Below are 27,803 nucleotides of genomic sequence, written 5' to 3'. Positions count from 1 at the left end.
CATGTAACTGCAACAGCAAATACATGTACGTAACCTTTTCATCATGAAAATATTGCTTGAAAGCATACGATAAATTTGACACAGCGTGCCCATACCATGTACACTTGCACACCATTCTTGGCTTTTTTGCAACTTTACGAAAAAGACATTCTTTTTGTCATATTTTTTTCCTTCCCTCTTCTTTTTCTGCGCAAAAGTCCATTTGGTTTGTGCACGTTTATTCTGTACACAACTTAAGTGCTTTTGCAACTTTGTATCTTCATCAAACTTGTACCAATGAAGGACCCTTATGCACAGACGCGTCAAGAAACATGACGTCATGACGACGTCATCAAGTAATTTATTCAAGTTATTTATTTCAGCCCATTGACTTTGTACACATTTTCAAGGCAACATTTTGGTTGTTCAGCAATATTCAAATGTCATCAAAGTTACAGCAAGGAAAAACCTCGAAGCAAAGATAATACTCAAATAATTACGTCATGATGACGTCATCAATTGATTTATTATTAAATTTTTTATATTTAGATATTACGTAAATTATTTTAAAATCCATATAAAATCAACCGTGGCTTATAGCAACATTCTGCTTGCGGCACATGCCAAGTTAAAATTGGGTCTTCATTTTATCTCGTGTGGGTCAAATCATGTGACCCTTCCTTCCGGTTGAAACCGGAAGTGGGCTTATTGTTTAAAAGTGATAATACATGTAGGTATCAACTTGCTTTCAACGATGTTAGTCGATGGGGATATAGTATTCTTCAAATCACCTACAGATGATATCATGTAATTGTCCAGCGCCCTCTAGCGACAGGTTGAAAATTCTGAAAAATGAATTTTGAGAAGATGTCTGAGCCGAAGTTTGTCCGAATCACCTGAAAATTGACGTATATGATGATCTTTACCAAGTCAACACATTGTGAAATTTAGGGCCAATGACGTCATCTGATCGGAAGTTATGATAAAAAGTTTTTATTCTTCAAAATTTGGTAAAAGATCAACCGTAACAGATTAAAGCATGAATTGTTCATTAGATGATAGCTAAAACATGGAAGTCAACTGCATGAAGTGCGTAAGTGGTGTACTTCTTCACACAGATGAAGCGCGAAAATCCCCTTACAATATTTGCGAACTCGAAAATCCGTTTCGCATACTGTACATTGGCTGCTGTGTGCGTGGACGTGCAATATCTGCCTGTAACGTGAGGCAGGCAGCGCACAGTGCGTAGGGCATACTCAAGACCTGGCAAAATGCCGAGCACATGGTGCGGAGAGCAGATCGCATTGTATGAAATGCCAAAAGAGACAAATGTTTAAAATCTCAGATCTGTGTTTTTCCGCGATAACAATGTTGTGTATTGTATTTCGTTTGTACATTTTATTGTAGGTGATGACAATGTCATCAGCAAACGAGTCACATGACGTTAAAGTGCACTGTTTAAAGCCCCATATCTCCTGGAGTCCACATCCCATCAATTTGAAACTTTGCAGATATCAAGGAAAGGACGAAAATTTACCTGATGTGATGATGACATGAAATGAGGAGTCAAATTACATTTTATTTAAAACAAGTTATTTCCTGTAGTGCATGCCTGATTGGGTTGAAACCTTGGACCCAAACAGTCATGATGAAATAATTATGCCATCAGGTTTGTGTAGTAGATTGGTAGTTCAAATTAACCAAGGAATGTGAAAAAGCCCTCTGTTCTGTTGGCCAACGGACAGCTGAGCTATAGTTGCTATTATTTTTCTTTTCTTCTTATTTCTGCCAAACCAAATACCGGTACAGACATGCACGTCCTCACATAACCTGTTTGTTTCAAACAGATCTGGATCTCGATCAGTGATCCTAACGCTGGTGCGCGCTGGTTCGCACCATCCACTATGCCGGTTTATGTGTACGTAAACTTATGATGGATCACTGATCGTGATCCGAATCCGTGTGAAACAAACATGGCCAAAAACAAACAAGATTGTACATGAGATAGGAAGCTGGTACAACCTGTAGAAAGCTGGCCTTGACACAAATGGGCCAGAAAACATGTACATGTACATGCATATGCAGTAACTTTACTGCTGAATGCTGATGCAGTGCCGCGGTACACACTACTGTACACTGTAGCAACACAAACTACATGTACATGCATGTACATGTACTGGTACACTGCACCAACACAAAACACAAAAGACTCCTGAATGCCCCTCTGATAATGGTGAAATGCTGAACTCCAAGCACAATTTTATGCACTGTCAGGCTAGAATAAAAAAAAAATGCACATGAAACCTACATGTTATTTTCACTTCTCAGCTGCTTTCAGTCAGGAGATGAGTCACAATTATTTTTTTCTGCATACATGAGCATATACTGTACATATATTACATGGAAAAACTAGAGGTGCATGACGGTGCGTAGTACAAGTACATGTACGGTACCTGTACCCTACGCATCCAATGATGTCAACCACTTGCAGTCAGTAAGGTACAGTATGCAGAGAGTCCCGGTGATGTTGTAAGGCAATTCTAATCCTGTTTCTTTAGATTACATAACCTCTCTTTCAAAGCTGCACACCTTTATTTACACAGCCACTTTCTGGCAATTTTGTTCCCCCCCCCCCCAAAAATGCTACCATCCCACCTGAAGGGCTTTACCACAAGTGGCAATGACTCTGTACTATGTGCACAACTGATTGTGGAGTGTTTGATCCCAGAATACTCCTTGCACTGCATATACATGTACCTTACAAGACTTGTGTGTGACAACACTCGAACAACAAACACACATACATGCCAGTGGTTGGTACATTTGCTTCACACCTGCATGTACAATATGACAATTGCACATTCCAATTTCCTGTCTGTCCCTGTTTATGTTGTACATGTACCTACCAGAACTACCCTAAATGTACATGTGTGTAAACCCTAACCAGAATAAATCTTTACTTGTAAATACATTCCTATTGGTCCAGAGCCCATGATACATGGCCAGTCTTAAATGCTAGGTAAAGCGCCGGCTCATAGGGGAGCGCATTCCGTAACGTGCCTTGAAGGGTGAAATGTAAGTAACATTGTTAAAACACTGGAAATTTACATGTAATATGTTTTACAAACTCTTTTTTGACTTTCTGACTTGGAAGGCATGATGAATGGGAATAAATGTGTTTGCCCGGTCTTAATACTAGTTTCAGTCAGGCTCAAGAGACTAGACACTGATAATTACCGGTACTTAGTACCTTGCCTTTGGCTCAGGTCATTATTAGTGAGTATCCATTTCCCTCGAGATTGGCCCACTCGGCAATTATAATAATTCCCTCAGTAATGTTTTTCAATGGGTTGGAAATTGAGACAGGCAAAAATTATGTACATGTACAAGTATCACAGCTGTACTTGCCATAAAATGTGACTAGACGGTTTGATAAATGGACATAAATGTATGGCATATTGTTTTTTCTGTGAGCCCAGACATGGGGCTAAAATTAATGTTATCCAGTCATATTTTTTAACAGTTTCTGTCAATGATATTGGAGAGTGTAATTTCACTTTTTTTCACTTACATGACAAGTGATATACATGTACATGTACGTACATGTGTTGTATTATTCGTATAATGCATATTTCCATAATGTTGCAAGATTCACAAATCACTTACATTCTTTTTAAAAGGCACAAGTTTTACTTGCAGATTCATAACAGATTTGCACATTCACTGAAACTCTCCATTATGCCCAGCAAAACATGGGACGGAGGGGTACCCCCCCCACATGTCCAAACCCGTAGACACTTTCGACTATTGTTACCTAACATGATACCTAACACATCCTATCTAGACGTCTGAAAAGAATTCTTGAGATTCCAGTCACACTGTCACACCAGGGGTCCGACTTTCCCCTCAGTGGACCAAAAAATAACTAACCAGTATGGTAGTAGGTACACAAGTTTTTGGAGGTCAAACAATCATACTTCAAAATCGATCAACCGTTTTTTTTTTTCCATTAGACAAGGAACATTTATTCTACCAACCCCCCCTACCAAATAAAAAACACTTGTACCCAAAACCAGTTTCTAATCGAATTAGTAAAATGTGTAAATACCTAATTATATCCCCCCTACGGCCATTTCGTGAAAATAAATAAACAAATCTTTACCACTAATTAGTTAATTATTCAAGCCCCACCAGGCCACCTTCATAACAGTCAACAGTTTGCATGGGTGGAAGAATGCCCACGCCCGTGTACCATGCAGTTCTCTGCAATATGTCTGCCAGCTCCTTGGAGTAAAGCTGTCTCCAGGTGGGTGCACGGATGAACATCAGCGCCTGGGCTGATCTTCCAGGAAGGTCGAAGGATGGTTCTCCCTGCTGGCCTGATGGTCGGCCTTAAACCTCTCTGTACTGTTTCACCTCGAGCTGGGTGGGGTGGCTAGTTCACTAAGAACTGTGGAGCGATACTGGTGCTCGTTTATTCATAAAGATGTTTGTTCACTCAGAACAAATATAATGATCCCTTCGGAGTGACGGTTGTTCACTCAGAACAAATGACTCCCTCAGAATGAAGTTGGTGCACTCCGAACAAATGGTTCACTCAGAACCAGCAAGGTTTTAAGTTCCCCTCAGGGAAAACCCTTTGAAAAAGAATCCAAATAACCTTCAATAATTTTTGGCCATTTAAACACATCTTTTAAATGAGCTTACAATTATCTTATACAAAATAAGCATAAACATAAATAGAAACCAAGTAAAATTAACTTACAGTTTGATTTCCAAACTGATTTTTCTTCAGGGCCACGCCCTATGTACAGTACATGCAGGACATGTACCTCACCACACAGGTGGACTACCCTTCCATACACCACTAAGGCTGCATTGGTAGTGCCTAATAGCACACACACAGGGGAGTGCCTTGGACTAAAGTTACTCAAGCATGATTAATTTGCATAACATTCCTTGCCACTATGTATTCTCTGACAAATTTGGTTTTGAATAGCCATCTACACTCTGCAGTAGGTGTGTGGGGACAAACTCAAATCTGAAAGTAACTCTTAGCCCAATAATTTTTCTTTCTACCAATATTTATATAACCACGGTTTTCACACATTTCCCAACTTGTGATGTTAATGTAATATAAACATGATTTATAAACTTCTCACATTGTGACAACAGCCCCCATCTTAAGATGATGACTAAGTGAAGTTTTATCATCAACTTTATAAATCTGTTATATAAATCAAAGTCTATACTAATTACTACAATTACAGAGTACATCTGCTGAGGTAGTCTGGGCCCATGTTTTGTGATCCTCTGATGGACCTGATGACAAACCTGTATGGCTGTAGGCTAAGGGCCCATCGCATGACACGATTATTAATCATCTTGGCCTTAGACAAATACGACAATGGGTGATGATCTGTCTCAAGGATGAACTCTGTTCCGTACAAATAAGTGTGGAATTTTGATATCGCCCAAACAAGCGCAAGACATTCTCTCTCAATAGCCGAAAAGGCACGCTCACGAGGCAGTAATTTCCTACTTGCATAGCAGACAGGATGATTTAGGCCATCTCGGTTCTGCATGAGAACTGCGCCAATTCCCACGTCCGACGCATCTGTTGCGAGAATGAACGGCTTTTGCGTATCGGGGAGAATCAAAATAGGTTCTGATTCCAACCGCGACTTGAGCGTCTTAAATGCCTGTTCTTGCACTGACTGCCATTTAACCACATTAGGTGCACCCTTTCTAGTGAGATCAGTAAGGGGTGCTGCAATTGCCGCAAAGTTGGGGACAAATCTTCGATAGTAACTTATCAACCCAACAAAGGATCTTACCTCCTTCTTGGTCAATGGTCTGACAGCATTGATGATTTGCTGGATTTTTTCTGGCCGAGGTTTCACTGTCCCTCTGCCCACCACGTGACCTAGAAATTCAAGAGACTCAAAAGCTACGAAACATTTAGAAGGTCTGGCTGTTAGCCCTGCCCTTCTCACTCTCTGTAGAACCTCCCTCAGGCGCTCTGTGTGTTCTTCCCAAGTCTCTGTAAAGATCAAAATGTCGTCAATGTAATTAATTACATGATCAAGTCCACTCAACAGTTTGCGCATCATCCTAGAAAAAACGGCCGGGGCATTGACCATCCCGAAGGGTAGTACTTTGAAGTGGTACAGGCCCTCCGCTGTGACAAAAGCAGTTTTCTGCTTGTCTTCATCTGCAATGGGAATTTGCCAATAACCCTTTGACAAATCTAACTTGGAGAAATATCTGCCTTGTCCAAGCTGGGCCATCAAACTCTCAGCATTTGGGATCGGCTCGGGGTCAAACACTGTGACGGCATTTAGCTTCCTGAAATCAATACAAAAGCGATTAGTTCCATCTGGTTTTCTTACTAAGACAATAGGAGATGCATATGAAGATTCAGAACGTTCAATCACTCCCAAACTCACCATATCTTCAATTTCCTTCTTGATGACTTCCTGAGTAGCTAGGGGTGTAGGATATGGTTTGGACCTGATAGGAAGATCCGTTGTGAGGTGAATGGTATGTTGGATAAGATTCGTCTTACCTGGAAGATCGGTGAATACACTGTCAAATTCCTGCAAGATGTCAACAACTTCTTGGCGCTGGTCTTCCTTTAGGGCCTCTCCTGTCTTGACATCTTTCCTACTTTCCTTTGCCTCGACTGGAGGAAGGACAACTTCCACAATCTCATCCATCTCCTCGGAATCCTCTACCACGAACCCAACTCCTGCCATATCAATAGCCCCCATGGCTGTGACACTATTTTCATTGCCACGGTCAACATACAACTTCAATAAATTTGCATGATAGGTTTTCTCCTTGCCTGCCACTTCAATGACGTAGTCATGCTTCGCTACCTGTTTAAGTACTGGAAAAGGTCCTGCCCACTGCAGTAGCAACTTATTGTGGTCAGTTGGTCGTAAGAGAAGGACTTTGTCTCCTACCTTAAACCTCCTGTCACTAGACTTGGCATTGTAGTATTTTCTATACCGTTTTGACGCCTTTGCCAACTCCTCTTGAGCCATCTCACAGGTAGACTGCAATCTCTCCCGCAAATCCACAACAAACTGGTATGTCGTCTTTACTTCCTCCTCTACTTGTTCATCTGACCAGATATCCTGCAGAATAGAGAGAGGTCCCTTAACAGATCTTCCATACATCAACTCAAAGGGAGAAAATCCCAAACTCTCTTGGGGTGCCTCTCGATAGGCGAACAATAACGCCGGAAGAAACCTGTCCCAATCCCGTGGTCTTTCAGCACACATCCGTCGCAACATCTTCTTCAACGTGGCATTAAACCTCTCCACAAGACCATTGCACATAGGGTGGTAAGGAGTCGTCGTGAGCTGCTTTATAGCCAGGAGCCTTCCCACTTCTCTCATCACCTCAGACGTGAACTGGGTGCCCATGTCTGTCAAGATCTCTTGTGGAATACCCAATCTAGAGTACACTTCCAACAAGGCCTCGGCCACTCGCTCACTCTCTATTCGAGGTAAAGCCACCGCCTCCGGGTAGCGGGTTGCGTAATCTACCACCACCAAGATATATCTGTTGCCCTGATCAGTTACAGGATGTATGGGACCCACTAAATCAACGGCTATCCGCTTGAAGGGGGTATCGATTAATGGCATCTCACCTAGTGTCGCCCTTCCAACTCTCCCCTTAGAAACCGTCCGCTGACATATGTCGCAAGACCTGCAGTATCTTTGCACATCACCCGAAACACCTGGCCAATAGAAACTTAAGCATAATTTGTCAGCCATCTTCTTGACACCAAGGTGACCTGCCAGGGGTGAATCATGAGCAAGTGACAAAACTTTATCCCTATACTTTTGGGGAACCACCAGCTGTCTTATAACTCTTCCCTTTTCAACTTTGGGAGACTGGAATTCCCTGTAAAGCAAACCTTTGTGTTTCACATATTTTGACACATTAGCCTTACCAGTCACACGTGCGGGATCATCATCATCAACATGCTTCCACAATTTTATTAGAGTCGGGTCTTCCTGCTGAGCCAATAATATCTCATCTCTGGACACTGACTTCTCATCAGACTCTGCAACAAGCAACGGCTTGAAAGACTTCTCTTTCTTGGCTTACATACCCCGAGTCTCCACAGCTCCACCTGGTTTCTCTTCTGTCCTAGGAAGTACCGGCACTTCTGTCACGCTCTGGGTTGCAAGAGGATGTCTTGATTCATCCGGACGGTGTGGTTCTCTCGCTCCTGAGACATTACCGATAATCAAGTCATACAAAGGATTATCCATGCAGAGAGCCTCAACCTTTCCTACAAAAAATGGAGTATCCACATCTATACTGGCCACCGGTACCCTTCGTACCGTACCATCTAACAGAATACAAGGCTGAATACGACCTGTCAACTTGTCTTCCTCTACAATATCCCTACGAACAACAACAGTGCTACATCCAGTATCTCTGAGGACTGTAACAGGTAATTTACCAACTACACCTTTTCTCACTGGCATTGATGGTTCAATAGTACAAGCAGCACTGATGAAGGGGAATGCTTTGTCACCAGTCACCTCTGCACATCTCGCTGGAACTTCCGGCGACACCTCCAGGCACGCAGCTCCAGTCTGTGATGATTTCTTTTCTTCCAATTCAACTTTCATACCTGCAGCTTGATTCGGTTTATTTGTCTGCTGAGTATTAGTAGGATTTGTCTTACAGTACTGCGCAATGTGACCACTCTTCCCACATTTATAACATCGTCTATTCATCTGAGAACTTCCTACTGGGTTCGTGCTTGGTTTTGGATTAACCTTGGGCAAAGGGGGAGTGGATCGGTAATAAGATTTAGGTCTCACCTGCTCTGGTTTTTTCTTTGGCCACTCGTGTGCTTCTAAGTACTGGTCAGCAATCTGAGTTAGGGTTTTTAGGTCCTTTGGCTTGCGTTCCTTCAAAAACAGGGCTAGATCTTTATCAGCAGCTTCTATAATCTGTTCAGACACAAACAAATCTATGACAGAGTTATAACACTTTTCCACGTCTGCCAACTCAATCCAACGTTCAGCATATCCCCTGAGTCGATCACCAAACTGAACATACCGTTCCCCTGTCTCTCTTGTTGCCGTTCTGAATTTCCGTCGGAATCCCTCGTCCGTCAACCTAAATCTATTCAAAAGAGCTTTCTTTATTTCAGAGAAATCTCTCGCCTTTTCAGCAGGCAACCTCGAGTATACCTCTAATGCTTTACCTTTGAGTAGGGCACTGAGTGCCATACCCCATTCACCTTCTGGCCATTCATTGAGTTCTGCGAATTGTTCAAACCTTCTTAAATAAGCATCTAAATCATCTGTTTGTTCATTGAACACGGGCAGCTTTGGAATCTTTGCACTATGAGATGATCTAAAAGTACTCTGTGCATTTGGGGAAGATCCTCCGTTGGCATGTTCCTGTTCTATACGCAACTCATATGCCTTCATTTCCTTTTCATGATCTCTTACCTTCTGTCTCTCTTCCCGCTCAATTCTCCGGTCTTCTCTCTCCAAATGTTCACGCCGCTGTTTTTCCTGAGCTGCCTCTCGTTCTTGAGCAAACCTAACTAAATCCAAACCTTCCAAGCCAATCTCCTGCCCAAGCTTCAAGAACTTTTCGAACTCCATCTCAATCTGAAACATGGAAATGGTTAGTAACAAAACACACAAACTTTGTACAAACATGGGCGATGCCACAACTAACATTCGTGCAATTGCTGCATAAGCTGAGGCAACAAGATCAGAGTTCGCGCCGCGAATCGACCCTAACACGAAAATGCCAACACCTACTTTCTCGAGAATTTATAAAAAAAAAAAAACAGGTAAGATGCGAAATCGACAGAGAATGTCTGTAACTCCAAATCTCTAATCACTCATGTGACACTGGAACAATGTCTAACTGATTGTCAACCAATTTTGCGCAATCACACTTTGTAGGGAATGCAAGGGTGAGGGGACCTATATCCCTCCTGGAGACAGATACTACTGTTAACCCAAAGTACCGTTTCTAATCTCCATTTGGCTGCATCCAATCTACAAACTAATAAATCATGAAGTGATTCCTACACTACCTGCTGATATAAAGACTTTACTATTTCAAAGTATCCGTTCTTTTTCCCGGACAAGCCCCCAATTGTCACACCAGGGGTCCGACTTTCCCCTCAGTGGACCAAAAAAATAACTAACCAGTATGGTAGTAGGTACACAAGTTTTTGGAGGTCAAACAATCATACTTCAAAATCGATCAACCGTGTTTTTTTTTTCATTAGACAAGGAACATTTATTCTACCAACCCCCCTACCAAAAAAAAAACACTTGTACCCAAAACCAGTTTCTAATCGAATTAGTAAAACGTGTAAATACCTAATTATATCCCCCCTACGGCCATTTCGTGAAAATAAATAAACAAATCTTTACCACTAATTAGTTAATTATTCAAGCCCCACCAGGCCACCTTCATAACAGTCAACAGTTTGCATGGGTGGAAGAATGCCCACGCCCGTGTACCATGCAGTTCTCTACAATATGTCTGCCAGCTCCTTGGAGTAAAGCTGTCTCCAGGTGGGTGCACGGATGAACATCAGCGCCTGGGCTGATCTTCCAGGAAGGTCGAAGGATGGTTCTCCCTGCTGGCCTGATGGTCGGCCTTAAACCTCTCTGTACTGTTTCACCTCGAGCTGGGTGGGGTGGCTAGTTCACTAAGAACTGTGGAGCGATACTGGTGCTCGTTTATTCATAAAGATGTTTGTTCACTCAGAACAAATATAATGATCCCTTCGGAGTGACGGTTGTTCACTCAGAACAAATGACTCCCTCAGAATGAAGTTGGTGCACTCCGAACAAATGGTTCACTCAGAACCAGCAAGGTTTTAAGTTCCCCTCAGGGAAAACCCTTTGAAAAAGAATCCAAATAACCTTCAATAATTTTTGGCCATTTAAACACATCTTTTAAATGAGCTTACAATTATCTTATACAAAATAAGCATAAACATAAATAGAAACCAAGTAAAATTAACTTACAGTTTGATTTCCAAACTGGCTTTTCTTCAGGGCCACGCCCTATGTACAGTACATGCAGGACATGTACCTCACCACACAGGTGGACTACCCTTCCATACACCACTAAGGCTGCATTGGTAGTGCCTAATAGCACACACACAGGGGAGTGCCTTGGACTAAAGTTACTCAAGCATGATTAATTTGCATAACATTCCTTGCCACTATGTATTCTCTGACAAATTTGGTTTTGAATAGCCATCTACACTCTGCAGTAGGTGTGTGGGGACAAACTCAAATCTGAAAGTAACTCTTAGCCCAATAATTTTTCTTTCTACCAATATTTATATAACCACGGTTTTCACACATTTCCCAACTTGTGATGTTAATGTAATATAAACATGATTTATAAACTTCTCACATTGTGACACACACAATGACTAACACAAATGGGGGGAGGGGTTCTCTCTGTCCCATATATATCTTGCATCAAATGCTCTCTGTGGAGTCCCCTTATGAATGAATCAATTCCTCCTTCTAGTCAGGGTAAAACTTGAAAAGTTGGAATATGAGTTTCTTTACACACCAAAAGTGGCCATCCTTACTTAAAGGACCCCACTATCATACATGTAACAGATATACAGTATCTTCAACCGCCATTATATGTAAGAATTCCACACATTTCCAACATGTATACATCTTCTCCCATAATGACTTACTCAATCCATCCGGGAAGGAAGCCTTCTAAATGCTGCAAAGATAACTTTGGTCTGTCAATATACACACACCTTGTGAGAAGTTTTTACAAAAAATTGTGCGAAACAAAAAATGTAGATGTCCTAAAAGTAAGAACTGCCCAAAACTTGTACTTGTACAATCACGAATACAGACTATTTGGGACAGGCCCCGGAAGGGGAAAAAGCATGCCTTTGCACGTCCAGGTAAAAGTTGATACCTCATTTTAAATTAAAAACACACACTCATGTGTAGCCATTACACCAAATGAAGATTTGCTTGTGGAGCAACAAAGCAAAAGAAAACAAAGCAAAGTTGAATTCAAAGCCAGGTATTCAAAGCAGCAAATTGTTATCGACCCATTGACTAGAGTGAAGTTTGGTCCCAAGGATTTACAGGTGCAAGAGAAAAATTTCAGTCAGTCAGTCTTTAATTTGTTACATATGTTAGCCATATACGAGTATATGTACAGACATGACAGAGGTAGGAACACATACTCTAAATTATACATGAAAATTTGCAGATAACTTTGCAGAGTAGAATTCTAAAATAGAACTTGAAGATACAAAGTAACCATGCTGACTGACTCCTGCAAAGTTTTTTCAAGTAATATGTAGGCTACCCTTAAAAATGCAAAAAATGTCTGACCTACCGGTACATACAGCGTACTCGGGCATTGTCAGGCATCGTCAGGTACTACTGACTGCCATTTATTGATGAAAACAATGCCTACTTTTTTTATTGACAACTTTCCAGCGCAGGAGACCATTTGTCTACCACTACATAGACTAGTACTAGTACATGTACACATCTAGCCTTGGTTGGACGACGTCTCGACTAACGTATACGTCGTCCAACCTGGGCTAGTACACATCCAGATACTGGTATGTAGGCCTACACTGGAACATGGTTTAATTTGAAGATACAGTCTCTAAAAATTAAACGTTTAAGCCTAGCCTATTAACGCCAGCACATCTGCCTATTTCTACCTCCATGGTTCTGCTCACCTTTCAACGGTCCGAAATTTTGTTGGCCAAAAACGCAAGAGAATCAACTTTCAGGCACGTTGGGCGCTCCACATGACTGTCACAACTTACACAATTTAATGTAGCATAGCGCGCCGCGCGCCTAGCCGGCACCGTGTCATCGGGATCGGCCAGGATCTCAGCGCAGCTCACATCCAGAGACCTTGAGCTCGCGCGCTCCAGAACTGTCCTGTGGTTAATGTCTGTCAGAAAGTTTCTCATGTCCCAATTAGAACATGCAGCCTGAAAGAGCGGAACCATTTAGACCATTTACGGAACTTGACCAATTCAAAGTGACATGGCATTTCGGGATATTTATATATTTTTTTACCTGAAACGATGACAAGTTGATTTATGAAGGAATAAATCCATCTACAGCTTGCTCCCAGATTTACGATTAACTTACTTATTTGTACCATATGACGGAGGAATAAAAAAAAATATTCCTCACGATACACCATGCATTTTAAACTAATAGTTCTGATATTACCGTAAATCCTAGCCCCTGTGAAGCAACTAGGGGAGGAAGCGTGAGCACTATGAACTATTTTGGGGGGTAAATCCCCCCCCCCAAATATCAGATCCCGGTTGCGCAACTATTCTACAAACTGGCTAAATGAACTGCGTTCACTGTCTCCCCATGTACATTCGCGAATGGGATTCATTTCGTATTTCGTCAAGTGAACAAAGGGGCAGGTGCAATGCACATGGTGTGCTGGGCGCGCGCATGATTATGCCGTCCGGACCCATCATGATCATGACTTGCAGAATTTCCTGCATTGTGGTGACGTAATTAACGCGCGCCGGGTATGAAAGCATCAGCTAAGCTTCATGATCGATCATTAGGAGCTAATAAAGAGTCACTCGTGTCCATTTATTATTTGAATTCTTCAGTCAGTTTCAAGTTAGAGAAATGAAGGCCACATACGATCGGTTGATCTGCATGGTTAATTGATTGCAGCTTGCATGCACTGTGCTTTTTGCTGTGGAGGAAACCTTGGACTACTGTTTTCCACAAGGCAGTCAGCAAAATCGTCAGATTGGTTGGCAGTGCGACTAATCATACAGTCTAACCAGTTACCCTTATATTATACATAGCAAACATGTATTTAGAATTTGCTCGTTGCTTGTGGTGTTTTGCATTTATAGAGTGCTTACATGTACTGGGACAGTTTGCTGTCATTTTGGGAGGGCAGTTTTTGTAATGTAAACTCATGACGACGAAAGCCACACTGCAGGAATAGTAGCTTCCCTACCGGCTGGCGGGCTGTGTAAACCTCAAATTACAACCACAAAGTTGGGCCCCACCTTCACAAAGGGACAGGCATTTGTTAGGAAACCTCTTTAGGAAAATTGGGAGAGTCTTTCAATGGCAGAATATGAATAGTTTTTCATCACTTGGTTATAAAATCATTGTGAATGATTTGCAGCCATGGACGTATTTCCTGTTCCATAACAAGTAAAAATCCTGTATCCACTTTTGCAGGTTTTGAAGAGAACTCACGATGGAGGGTACCACAGCGTCAGAAATGGAAGACCCACTCAGCATATTATGTCGGCAGAAACAGATAGCATTGCTACGTAGTCTTATGGGAGAGGTGGGTGTGGTCACTGGGATTCTTAAGGAGGCTATTTGTTAAGTATATATGCACGAAGTGTTGACTTTTTAGCCCCCGCCCCATGGTGTACAGTGGCTCCAACCCCCCATTCTTATACCCTTTGACCTATCAGACTGACCAGTGCTGGTAATGCTTAGCATGGGGTGCAAGATGACATATTATAACCATTTTCGATTCATAGAAGTTGGTCCCAGTTGATAGAAATAGGAGAAAGGGCATTTTTTTGTCAGTCAAAAACAACTTATTGCTCTGCATACTTGTATGTGTGCGTCACCTCAGATTCCCCTCAGATCAACCCTCCCCCCCTTCCATGTGTACATATTCTACGGCCATTCCGTAAGAGGTCTTTCTGTAGATCAGTTAGAGTTGAGCAGAAACTTCTGTTGGGTGTCACTGCTAGTTTTGTACTCTTCAGATCAAGGGCTTCAGCCTCTATTCAGAACTTATTTAGACAGGGAAAACAGTGTCTAAATTACCCTCAAAACGCCTTAGCTAGGTATTTTGATGTTTTAAATTTCTGCAGCCGTCCCATCCTACCTACCCGTCTGTGTTCATATACGGGCACGCCGCAACCGGTAAAACGCTTGTTGTTTCCACACTCCTCAAGACGTTGGCTCTCCCCCACGCCTTCGTCAACTGCATAGAGTGCCAGACGACACGGCAGCTATTGGACAGAATCCTGGACCGGGTGGCCAATCACGAGCCCAGTCCCGAGAACAACTACTGTAGCTTGAACCGTTGTGAGAACATGAACACGTTTGTGCGACTCTTGAAGAAGACCACCGAGGACAGGGGAATACAAAATCAAACTGTTTATATTGTGAGTCTTACCTTGATGTCTTTAGTGTCATATTTTTCAGCCGTGCAGTATCAGTTTTGCCTGAATTCGGCATCTGCGACACGTTCCCATGCTCAGTCAAATACAGCTTCATGATATCACTCACTGAACATGCAGACAATTTATAGTAAAAACATGTGCATGTGCGTTATGTCAACGTTTGTGAACATCTGATGGCAATTTTCATGCATCTTTAGACACATCGCTGGAAGTGGCCATCTCTCATTGTTATATTCTAAATGACAGCTTGCCAGAAAGACTTATTTCACAGGGAGATTAGTCCCATAGCCATCTATCAACCAAGTATGCTGTCATTTATAATTTTTGTCAGGTACTTTTGGGATAACTGCAAATGATAGACTCTATCTTTAAAATATGCGTAAGTTTGCTTGCACGAAATCTTGCCACCTTCCCAGGTACTGGACAAAGCTGAGCGTCTTCGCAACATGGACGGCAACATTCTGCCGGCCTTCCTCAACCTTTCCCAGTTGTCCGGGTGCAACGTGTGCGTTCTCCTCCTCAGCCAGATTGTCTGGGAGAAATTCCTCTTTGGGTTCGGCTCCAATCATGTGGAGCCCTTCATCATCCACTTCCCAGATTACACAAAGAGTGAGTAGAAAAAAGTGAGGAACATGCCTATCTAAAAGTCAAACCATATGAGTGTCATATGTGAGTGGTTACTTTAAGTCAGCCCGGGGGCGTGTTTTTAGACCCCTAACCAGAAACATGTTTATGACGTTACATAGTAACCTGGAAAATTTTTAAGAGCGTTTTCTAAATGAGTGGATTCGTCGTAGACTTCTGTATCGCTGGTTCAAGTCGGAGCTTGTGGTTCCGAACGCTTCTTCTAAATGGCTGGAACCAGCAAACCAAATCCACTTGTTTCGAAAACACTCTAAGATGGCGTGCAAAAATAAAGACTGTTAAACAGTGGCATATTTCAAGAGAAACAGGGTACAAGGTAGCAGACACCATTACTGGCTTACGTCATTTTCTCAATGTTGGGTACCCACTTTGGTTCGTTGCCTGCAGCAACAAATTCGGGGATATCTAATTCACTGATTTTGGAGACAACAGAAAATTGTCTTCTTATTTTCTGCCATTTTGAAAAGACAGTGAACTGATTCCATCCTTCAGTTCAGTTTGAGGCCACAGAGGCTGAGCTGAGGTCAGAAAGATGCTCAAACCAATGGCCAAAGCAGAAACGTGTTTCAGTACACTGTTGCGAAAACACTCCCCCGACCACTTTTGTTGTTTTTGTAATACAAATGTTGGGGCTCCCCGCCTGGTTCCTGCCTCCACATTACAAGTTGAGAGTAAGAAAGGCTATAGGAGGGATAAGGAGCAGCCTCTCTCCCCTCCCCCATATACACCATGGGTTCAATAGGAGCCCCAGCACAACTCATGTCAAAGGACTGAGTTTCCCTTTGGATGGCAAAGTGCAGTATAGTTCAGAGGCCCTGTCCTGGTAAATACAAAGAGTTACTTCGGCATGCACATCCCGTCCATTTTCATTTCAGAGTAGACTGTCAAACAAAGTGGGGTTTCATTTGGGTCCCCTCTCCCAACTTTATTCATGTCTGAGGTGAAGACAACCCATCATCCTATGTTAAGGAACAGGGAGAGATTTTAAACGTGTGAGATGAGGCAAATATTCGGAGGCAGATTTCTGTCCTGGTGACATTTAACATTTTTAAGGATGCATACATGCTGTGTAGTCCAAAAGGAACGTGGCAAGTGGGGGGGTTGGTTAATACCAACACTCAATTCCACCCATTTGTTTGATAAATTTCAGGTGAGTTGTTGGAGATTATTGCCACAGACTGCCCTGAGGGTTACTCCGTGGAGTTCTACTCGTCCTACGTCAACTTGCTCATGAGTATCTTCTACATGGTGTGCCGTGACCTGAACGAGATTAGACACTTGGTGAGTATTTCATCAGTGGATGGGCTTCCACTGGTTTTTCCACGTTGGACTTTGATTGATCTGGGAAGGTATTGACTAAATGGTAGTGATGGTGAACATTATGGAGTGCAAAGCTCAGACAAAGATTAATCATGCTGTTTGGGGATTACTGAATGAATCATGGTACGGTCAACAGGCTCAGCTGAACTTCCCAAAGTATGTTGAGCCCATCACCAAGGGGGAAGCATCCGAGAAGGACTCGCACAAGCTGTGGCGGAACATCGAGCCGCACCTGAAGAAAGCTCTGCAGACGGTCTATCTCAGGGAGGTCACAAGGTACTGCCGATCCAAAGTTGGAATGAACTCAAACGATCGGAGCCACCTGTCAGGAAAGGAAAGGAAATAATGCCTGGTGTTCGATTTTGGGAATTTTGTATGCACAGTTCTTTTTCTTGAGGGATCACTTGGATAACGTTTCCAAAAGGAGTTTTAGAACAGAACTAGTTTTGATTGAGTCTCTTTGTCATTAGTGATCTGAGATCCTTTCTTGTTAAAGAACCTGTAACCAGATTGTACAGAATGTTTTTCTTCACAGTCAAGTTTTATCAGATTATTAATGTAGTAACTTAGTTTTTATTCAAACTAAACACTGGTCTGTGATGCCTATTCTCTACTTGAACCGTCCCATCTGTCAGAACCTGACATGTGCCCTGACTTTGCGAACTTGTGTGATATAATAATTGCAGGCAGTACCAGTGTGACCATAGCTCTGATGAATAAGAAAGATTTGTCAGATATAAGACACCACAGTGGCGTATTTGTCAGCAATTTTAGTACCCAGTCATAGGGTTTGGGCTTCGAATCCAGCAGCCGGTTACATTTTACGATCTTTTGAAAGTCACTTCTCTCCTACGTGCCTCCCTCCACCCAGGAGTAGATTGGTACCTAATCCCTACCCATGAGGGCAGAAAAAGGTTATTAGGTTCAACCATTTGTGCCTGAAATGGCAGCATTGGGTTGTATACTCTGCAGCGAGGTGAAATGGTTTCAAGAATATTTGGTTGCTGTTAGCCCAATTAGCAGGCATACTTGATAATATATAGGCACTTTTACAAAACAGATTAGCGTTAGACACTGTGCGCCTCATAAATACTCTGATCCTATTACTTGACGTGTACTTAGAATATAAACTTCAAAATTCACAGCCTTTGAAAATGATCTTGCCCTTGCTTCTTGACAGCGAGCAATGGGAGAAGTTCCAGCGCGCCGAGACCGGCCAGCCCGGTCAGCAAACCTCCCAGCCAGGCATCCTGTCCGCCAGGGCCCAGATGGAGCTACCCTTCTACTCCAAGTACCTGCTGATTGCCGCCTATCTGGCCTCCTACAACCCGGCCCGCTACGACCGCAGGTTCTTCTCCAAGAACCATGGCAAGGTGAAGAAGAGCGCCGTGAATCGCAAGAAGGAAGTGAGTTTACAAAACACTGAAAGGTGCTACACAGCAGTGATAATGTTAAATTTTTCATTAACAATTCCAAACAGCGAAAGGGCACTGATTGGTGTTGTGCGTATATGTCTATATACATGCAAACTGAGTACCCTATTGAGATAAAACGTGGCTACCTGGGTACCCTTGAAATGAAATCTAACCCCATAATTCAAAGAAGAAAACATAACAAACTGTTAAGAAATGACTTCAAATTGCCAGTTCTGTCCCTGTCAAAATGTTCATCAGCAATCTTTGGACTTAAATCATTGGTTTCTGTTATAAAATATTCCCCAATCTTCGGAGGCCTTTCTTCTTCCTTGTCAGATAGAAAGTAATTTTCAACATTCAAATATTTCGACTTCACAAGCTGTTATGGTTTACTTTAATTCCACCCTGTGTCAGAATTCACAAATGTATGAGGTGTGTCTTGATACTGTGACAACTACCATGACTTGGCATCTGAGGTTCGAGGGGGTAGGGTTAGGAATGGATTCAAATGTCATGATGTTCCCAATCCTCGCACTCAGAGTGCTAGCAATTCAACCTCTGCATCTGTGATCTCCCTCACAGACCAGCCATCAGCTGCTTGGCCCCAGGGCATTCCCACTTGACAGACTGATGGCCATATTTTACAGCATAGTGGACTCCAGGGTTGCCCCTACAGCCAACATCTTCTCACAGGTAACAGTTATTGTTTTCCACAGAACCCCATCTTGCCTTCCGATGTCAGCCCCACTGTCCTGTCTATCTAATTGAATCTAATTCACTCCCATCTAGTTGCAACACTGCCAAAGCTTATCCAGTCTACTGAACCTGGTCCAGTGCAGTAAGTGGCCAACTTGGCCTGGCCATGTGGCCAGCCCCTTGGCCAGTTCAGTTAGCTGTGGTCAGCCAAGCTCTGCACAGCCCAACCCTGGTCCGTCTCGGCCTAGTCATGCTTATCAGCCATACCCAACCTTTCTTCACCCAGCCTAACCAAACCCAAACTTTCTCTACCCAGCCTACCCTGCCTAGCCAACCCCATCTGACCCAAAGCCCATCCTGTTCAACCAGTGCAAATTACACACAACCCAAGCCCAACCCATGTCAGTCTAAGCCAATCTAGCTCCAGCCAGCTCAACCAAATGCAATCCAACCAACCTGTGTTCAACTCTTCAAATACCAACCTTGAGCAGCACATCCCAAATCAACTCATCTTATATAACGGGTTTTGCCCTTACCCAACATATCTACTGATTAACACTATATGCTCAGTGCTAGTCCGGTTAAGGGTAAGGACAAAACCTGTTATATAATTTAACATCTCCCCAACGTAAAATTACATCTTGAAATCAACTCATCTTTCCTGACCTTGACAATCATCAATTTAAAACATACTTAAGATTTTTCCACTTGTGAACTTACCACTCTGTCATGTCTGTGCTGGTGAATTGCTGGACTAAGATAACTTATTAACATGGACCCTCTGTTCTGGTTTTCTCCCCGCAGATTTCTTCACTGGTAACCCTGCAGCTGTTAGCACAAGTAGGACATGAGGACCAGTTGGACACACCGAAATACAAGTGCACCGTGTCGCTGGAATTCATCCGTTCCATCGCAAGGACCGTGGGCTTTGATGTCATTAGATACTTGTATGACTTTGTAAAATGAAAGGCAGAATCGGTTACCATTATGTGTTTGGTTGAGTGAGGACATTTGGGTATTCTGTCCAACGAGTGACATCCTTACCTCATCAGAGCACCAAATATGGATTCAATATGGGCCTGACCAAATCAAACTGTACAAGAAGAGCCCAAAGTTGCTAGAGTTGGCATTGTCTCAGCTATTCATAAGCATCGAACCAAAGTCTGTTGCAGCTAGGAAATTACCTCTCGCACAAACTTAATCTGGCACATGTTAACAGTCATTCAGGTTTTGTTGTCAGACGAAAACTGACACGTATATGTCTGTTATCAGGTTTTTAGGGATACTTTTTCCAGTGAGAAATCTCGACCGCCCCTGGACCTGTAGTGAATTGATATACAGATATAACTGAATTTCCAGTTTTCCTGCAGTACAAATGGGAAGCAACTGTTGCACATGGCTTGTTTGTCCGATAATGAGGTAGTCAGGTACGCACTGATCAGGGCAGAAATATGGCAACGTTGCATTCCCTGCTCAGAGTAAATAAATGTTACATTGTTTTATTTTGTGCAACTGAAAATATGAATGACTGAATTGCTCGAGATTTGTCTCAATTCGGAGTTTGTGAGATCTCTGTTGTGCGATGAAATTCTTTCTTTGAACTGACACAAGAACAAGTTGTGGAAGATTGTTACATTTTCCACTCGCACGTCTTGAATATTAAATTTTGATATTGAAGTTTATTTTGTGGACTACATTTATTTTATAATCACGAATTTCTTTTAACTGGATGACCAGGTAGTCCAGTAGACTGGCCCCAGTCTGGGGCTAGGCTAGCAGTAGCATACATTTCAAATTAAACATTCTCTAACTTTTAGAGCCGCTTAGCAGTGGCGTAACCATAGGGGACAAAGGGGGCATGCAAGTGTCCACAGCGCATGTCCGTGTCCCCCCCCCGTTAAAACTTTGAGACGTACACAACGTATGTATAAGCCGCACTTCGCCGGTTGGCCCTCTGAAATAAGTGCGCCCCCAGGCTTCCATTGAAATCTGGAAATTTTCGACCCTAGTTATTACGCGTGTGCCAGTCAGTGCTGAATCCCCTTCTATAGAAATCATCGTTACATACTTAAGGCGCCTTTCCATATACGTGTATGTTTTTATGGTGCGTTGCGTAGACGATGCGTTTCACTTTCACGAACACAAAAATCAACTTCATCGACAAAACACACGAGTGCGTTGCTTTCGGCTGTCAAATCGCCCCGGGAGCGAATGACGGACACGCAACGCTTGGAGCAAGTGTTGACGTGCGTATGGCAAGGTACCTCAGAATTTCTAATTCTCCTGGGAACTTATAAATTACTTAATGGATTTACTGTGTAACGTCCACTTAGAATTTTCACGTTAAAGGAGTGCATCCCAGAAATGGTGTAGGCTTAGTTTCAATCCGGTTTTCCCGTCCTTTCATAAACATGCATAGGGGGCCGTCCATAAAGTACGTACCCACGAAATGCCCACTTTCCAGACCCCTTCCCTCCCTGTGCGCATGGCTTACGTAGTCACGGCTCCAACCCTGTACGCGTGGCTTACGCAGTCACGGCTCCAACCCTGTACGCACGGCTTACGCAGTCACGGCTCTAACCCTGTACGCGTGGCTTACGCAGTCACGGCTCCAACCCTGTGCGCATGGCTTACGCAGTCACGGCTCCAACCCTGTGCGCATGGCTTACGCAGTCACGGCTCCAACCCTGTACGCGCGGCTTACGCAGTCACGGCTCCAACCCTGTGCGCACGGCTTACGCAGTCACGGCTCCAACCCTGTACGCACACGCATTCCACAATCCCGGAAGACACTGCCGGTCTTTGTGTCATGAGTAATGTTGCGGTTTACTAATAATTAGCGTTGTCATGGGAGGATAAATGGTAGAGTTGACGATGGAGGATTCTGGTATTGAATGTGTATTGATATGACAAAGATTCATTACAAGCAAATTTTCGGTTTGCGTACGGTACGCCCTGGCTTGAACCCCCTTCCCCTCTGCACGCATGGTGTACGCAACGGCACCACCCCCCCTGCGTATATTGTAGGCCTTCTTTGTGGACGGCCCCTAAAAACACGTTGGATGTTTATAAAGATGAATTTAGTGAAGACGACATAAATCTTTAAGCGATATGCATCTGCAGATACCTGGCTATCATGCCGTCCACGGTATTTGGGACCTCTCATGTAGAATTCATCATCTTGCACGAGGAGAAAAGCATCCTCTAAAACGCCAAGTTAAACTGGGCGCTGTGCACTTGCGTGATAATCACCAAGGACCCAGAGGAAGTCAGTGTCCGTCTTCAAGGGCCGCGCTGCGGCCCGGGCTATTAGGAATGATCACGCAGCCTTGCCGCGGGATCATACCTCGCTTCCGCCCGACGATCAATCTAATAGCAAGCACAGAGAGTATACGTGTTATTTCCCGGCTCATTCATCTTTCATAATTTTGTCAGTATTGCAAGTACCCTTCGGTCGGTGCATGCATGCGCGAGGTCGCTCTGGAAGGCGCTGCCCTGGCTACACCTCGATCCTCGTCGCGGGGAACTTTGACGCATTTGGGAAAAGTCATTAAACGGACCCATCTACTTGAAGGAGGATATCAAGTATGCGTTTCTATGAATATATCACAGCAGGATGAGAATGGCCCCACTAGACTTGAATAGTTAGGCTGTGCTTGAAAGATATCTCAAGTTAAATGGTTAAAGACAGCATAGTCTAGATGAATGAAAGCCAGAATATCAATAGAGACGGACAACGAGCCGATTTCGGCGCGAGTGCGCGCGAATGTGAATTTGTAACGTCGAGTCGAAGGGGTCACTCAGCTATCAGCACGAAAAGTTAGTGATCACAAAAGGCTGACGTTGCGAATTCGCAAAAGTTGAAAATATGTCACCTCCTGCATTATTTTATTTGAAAATTGCGCTTGACGTTTTGCATTTGTGCCATTTATGGACCAGCTTTTATGTGGCATCTTTTTGATACACATTTTGTGCTCGTAACAAGGCCACCAGACCTTTCTTTTTTGCCTATATCTTTTGACTGGGCGGCCAAAATTGGCAGCAAGGGTTTGCCTCAGAATTGAAATTTACTCCCGTAATAATTGATTAAATATTTAGAAGAAGCATAGTTTTTGTTGGATGTGTTGACATAGCTGCGTGAGATTTTCAACACTTTATCATTTTTTAGCGTTTTCACTGACGGCAATCCGTGGTGTCTTACCACAGGTATAGGAAAAACTGCGAGTGTGACGTAAAAAGGGACGGATATAAAACTTCAAAACGACCAACAAACCCAGTGTCATGCTCCACTGTTAGATTTGTGGCGTAGACCCTGTTTGCCGTGTCCAGAGCACGCCCCGACATCCCCACAAAACTAACACAAAAACTTCAATCTAAAATTAAAGATTTTTAAGACAATCAAACGTACTCGAATCCTCCCTCCCCTTTATCAGCATATAGGCCGCATTCACTGTACCATTGTCCCTATGGGCACTAATATCACAGCGCTGACAGGAAACGCTGGAACTTCGCATGCCATGCTAAGTTCCAGTTAATTGTACTGAACCAGCTAATCTGAAGCTTTCCATGCATTGAAATTCAAGCGTTTTATTAATTTTTCGTAGGCCCTAGGCCGAGTGCTTACGGTGTCTGTTGGGTAGTCTGACCCTCCCCCATCACACGCACCCTCCCCTCCCGTTTACGTTGTCTGTTGGGTAGCCTGACCTTCCCCCATCACACGCACCCCTCCCCCCCGTTTACGTTGTCTGTTGGGTAACCTGACCCTCCCCCATCACACGCACCCCTCCCCTCCCGTTTACGTTGTCTATTGGGTAGTCTGACCCTCCCCCATCACACGCACCCCTCCCTCCCGTTTACGTTGTCTGTTGGGTAGCCTGACCTTCCCCCATCACACGCACCCCTCCCTCCCGTTTACGTTGTCTGTTGGGTAGTCGGACCCTCCCCCATCACACGCACCCCTCCCCTCCCGTTTACGTTGTCTATTGGGTAGTCTGACCCTCCCCCATCACACGCACCCCTCCCTCCCGTTTACGTTGTCTATTGGGTAGTCTGACCCTCCCCCATCACACGCACCCCTCCCCTCCCGTTTACGTTGTCTATTGGGTAGTCTGACCCTCCCCCATCACACGCACCCTCCCCTCCCGTTTACGTTGTCTGTTGGGTAGCCTGGCCTTCCCCCATCACACGCACCCCTCCCTCCCGTTTACGTTGTCTGTTGGGTAGTCGGACCCTCCCCCATCACACGCACCCCTCCCCTCTCCTAATAAAAGGAGACAGGTTCAACCATCGCCAGGTTGCTACGCAACCGTCATATGTCACCAGGAGGAAACGATGCCAATCAGCACACCTGCTGTTTGTTTTGATCTTCTCCGGCATGAGTGTCACGTATTTTTCCCGTCCTTTGCTTTGTCTCGATGGCCGCGGGCGCTGTAATTCATTGTGCGTGAGCGAGCGGTATACCATCAGACGCGCTGTGACGTGCGTCACGTCTCTGTCCTTTATCACCTGTCTGGTCCTTCGGGTAAAATGCACTCTGCATATGCACCCTAGGCGAGCATATACGAATTTCGTCAAACTATAAACACGTGCGTGAAACCTTTGCGAAATTGGTGTGGTTTTGAACACGGTTTCGTTGTGACTGGTCTTATGAAGTGGATTTTCCCTCGTGTTTTTGAAAGTTGGTCTTTGTTCTGAACTCATCGCGGTACATTCAGTGGCTTCAAGCAATGAAGAACCCAGCAGCAAAATGACAAACACACACCAGTGATGAATCCGTGATGTACCCAGATGGAGGGCATGTTACATTGATTTTAAGAAAATGAAAGTCTCGACAATTTAATTAGAAACGCCGTGCTGTAGGTTACATACAGCGTCTTCATACAGAGAGACAGAGAGAGTGAGTGTGTGTTCATTCCCGGATGAACAAAATAATAATCGTTTTCAGAAAATAATGCCCCATCCTCCCCGATTCAAAACTTAGACGCCATTGTGCGCTCTCGTGCCGACACAACACGGAAATGGTGTTAGTAGACAGCAGACACTCTCACTCAACTTCTTGGGGAGTATACGCGAAGAGCACGGTTGGAAGACAAGCTGCACATTTCGTCGGCTTCTTCGGACACTATAATCATCACGCCAGGAAACTGTGAATTTCAAACGACTTGGCTTTGCCGTAAGTTGTATTAACCACCACTGCAAGAGCTTGCTCAGTATATGTACTTGAGCCAATGACTTCCTGCCTCTTGATACAGACATCGAAACGACTCCACCACCAAGCCTGCCCAACTAATTTGAAGGCTGTGAGACTTTGGACTTCACTTCCGTAAACTGTTGAAGAGATTCAGTTTCAATTAACTTTTCCACGGCTGTCGTTTATTTTTCAGCATTGTGTCCGGTACCCTTCACAACAGAATCAAAGCCAAATCGACACTGATGCACCTGCCATATATTGCTATTACTAACAACGATGCCTAACCCCTATTTTTACGGATAGAATCGACCAATATAATGCGATTAATGGAGGATCCAGGGTGGGTAGGGCCTAAAGGGGGCCGGCCATAACCCCATCCCACAAAGAGGGTTTTGGGTTTTTTAGTCCTTAACAATAAGAAAAAGGCGATTTATGGGGGGGGGTTGTAACTTCGAAAAGCGTGTAAGAGTCCCTACATACGCTCGTCCCGCATTGGTTACATGAGGAAACTCTCAGTTTTGCCCCCCCCCCCGTGGAAAATTTGTTCGAGATCTACCTTTGATAGAATCATTTTGGAAAACCAACTGCACTCATTTGCTGCGACGTTTTTATTCCACAGAGACTCTCCTAAACAAATTCGGGATTTGGTGGATTTCAGTCTGATGAACATTTTGATCCTAGCTCCAAGGCTTGATTGGAGATGTAGGTAACCGGATTTGCGGTCATAGCGCGTGTTGACTCTTTCGAAATCCCAGACGTTGTTCATGTGCCGAGCAATTTCTCTTGACAGTGTCACGTTGCATGCGCAAATCGTGCGTTGAAGTTACTTCTGCTGTTCTTATACACGGTCTTTGTGGCTGCACAAGTTACAGGGCAGTGATTTAGTTCTATAGAGTATGCAAAAAGAACGTTTCCCTGGGAAACAAAAGAAGTGTCCTGCAAGATGGCTACCATGCAAAGCCTCTATGGTAAGTCATGCAGAAAATACCCACAAATCTAAATGAAAATAGCCATTTCCGTAAAGGAATTTTTTTAATCTATTGTTTAGTCTTATGTTCCCCTATTCTTTGAAGCAACACTTCCGAATAATCTTTTGCACAGAAAGTTCCTTTTTTGTATTTAAAGCACTTTCTTTGAACTGATGCAATATGATGGAGTGCCACGTGTTATTGTTTTAGGAAATATAACTGATAAGAATGTCCCCACATAGACAAATAAAGATATGGCCAGATTCGTGCGTCATGTGTGGAAGCTTGATGAGTCTTCTTAAAAGCCACTTTCCCCCCCTTTTTTCCGTCTTGCACGCATCACCGTCATTCGCGCAAGTGCACCCAAACATGCTATCGCATTGGCCTGCACGCACGTAATGAATCTGAATATAGCCGAAGTGATTGGCGGTTGCGTAAAAAATCAATGGCTAACGGGAGCTGGGTTTTTAAGCCGCCGATCAGCGAACCGTCCAGCAGAAGATCCCTCACGGTCCCGCTGACGGAATCGATTGAAATGCGAGATATTTGAAATGAAAATTGAGCTTCGGGGGGTCGTAAGAGCAAGTGAGAGGCTATTTACCGCTACCTTTGACGTCAACCGATCGTGCGTTCCGAATAATAAAGAAGCCGAGATATGAGGCGATAAAAGCTCCCCGACTTTCCATATGCACGAAAGAATTTTAGCAACTTAAGTGATCTACACAAAAATGGAACATGAAAGCAGCCCGCTATGGAAAGGCGCTTCTTGATAATTTGTGAAGAGCTACATAGTGTCGAAATTTTCCGAAGCGACGCAAGACGACTTCACCGGCACATCACAGACCATAGCTCCTCTCAATCTTGGTAGTGATTGCAAGTCGAAGAGCCCGTTTCCATGACAACCAATGCACTTTTTGGTATTGTTGGAAGCCCCAGGCAGAAGCTAATTGCTTGTCGTGCGTCTTTGCCTTTCGAGACATTTCACACGTTGTTTCAGGTTCAAAGTACCCGGAGTAAAAGCCTAGCGGTTGGATGTTGTTTTTGATCCCAGGGCTTTATCGACGCGTGTGCGATGCAGGCATGCGTGGAAAGTCTGGTTCAGATGTGAAATATGTGGGAGGCGTTTATATGTCTCGAACTGAAAAAAAATCACGTAATGACATCTGCTGTACACTGTAAGATTTGATCTTCTTCAGTTAATATCATTTGGATGACAACTGCTTCAACATTAATGAATATTATGGCCAGGTATCGCGGAGGTGCCGGAAAACGGTCAAACTATCTACTCGACCACCTCCATTTTGTAACTTGCGCACGCAAACACTCCTCTTTGAACATCAGATGACAATTTGTCA

General features: G+C 43.7%; 2 protein-coding genes across 7 annotated transcripts in view; one reads left to right on the top strand and one right to left on the bottom strand.

Moving 5' to 3' along the window:
* Positions 1–12,946, bottom strand: part of LOC147799415 (ATP-binding cassette sub-family C member 8-like) — a 48,854-nt gene extending 35,908 nt beyond the window's left edge. Inside the window, exon 1 of one of the 3 annotated variants that reach the window (XM_087135920.1) lies at positions 12,740–12,946. Coding sequence is in view for 2 of the 3 variants with exons in the window: in XM_087135919.1 (XP_086992045.1) it covers positions 2,288–2,289 (2 nt within the window). In the remaining variant the exon portion in view is untranslated. Of the gene's footprint in view, positions 1–2,287; positions 2,560–12,739 lie in introns of those variants that run through there. The other 2 variants (XM_087135919.1, XM_087135918.1) reach the window with 2 other exon arrangements.
* Positions 12,947–13,490: 544 nt separating this feature from the next.
* Positions 13,491–20,967, top strand: LOC147799414 (origin recognition complex subunit 5-like). Of its 4 annotated transcripts, none has more exons than XM_087136244.1 (9): positions 13,491–13,564; positions 14,244–14,355; positions 14,900–15,196; positions 15,631–15,823; positions 17,010–17,140; positions 17,316–17,455; positions 18,360–18,585; positions 19,177–19,287; positions 20,095–20,967. In XM_087136244.1, exons 2-9 carry the CDS (start codon positions 14,263–14,265, stop codon positions 20,254–20,256), a joined length of 1,353 nt encoding a protein of 450 aa, XP_086992370.1. In that variant the 5' UTR covers positions 13,491–13,564; positions 14,244–14,262; the 3' UTR covers positions 20,257–20,967. The 4 variants fall into 4 exon arrangements, with proteins under 4 accessions (XP_086992370.1, XP_086992371.1, XP_086992368.1 ...); XM_087136245.1 differs by having other exon boundaries at positions 13,531–13,800; positions 14,984–15,196; XM_087136242.1 differs by having other exon boundaries at positions 13,532–13,800.
* Positions 20,968–27,803: the final 6,836 nt, after the last annotated feature.

This window comes from Acanthaster planci, linkage group LG04, assembly GCF_054643075.1.
Source record: "Acanthaster planci isolate LZ-2023a linkage group LG04, COTS_SCS, whole genome shotgun sequence".
Classification (NCBI taxonomy): Eukaryota; Metazoa; Echinodermata; class Asteroidea; order Valvatida; family Acanthasteridae; genus Acanthaster; species Acanthaster planci.
The sequence above is the reverse complement of the archived record's forward strand: the minus strand, read 5'-3'. Positions and strand labels throughout refer to the sequence as shown.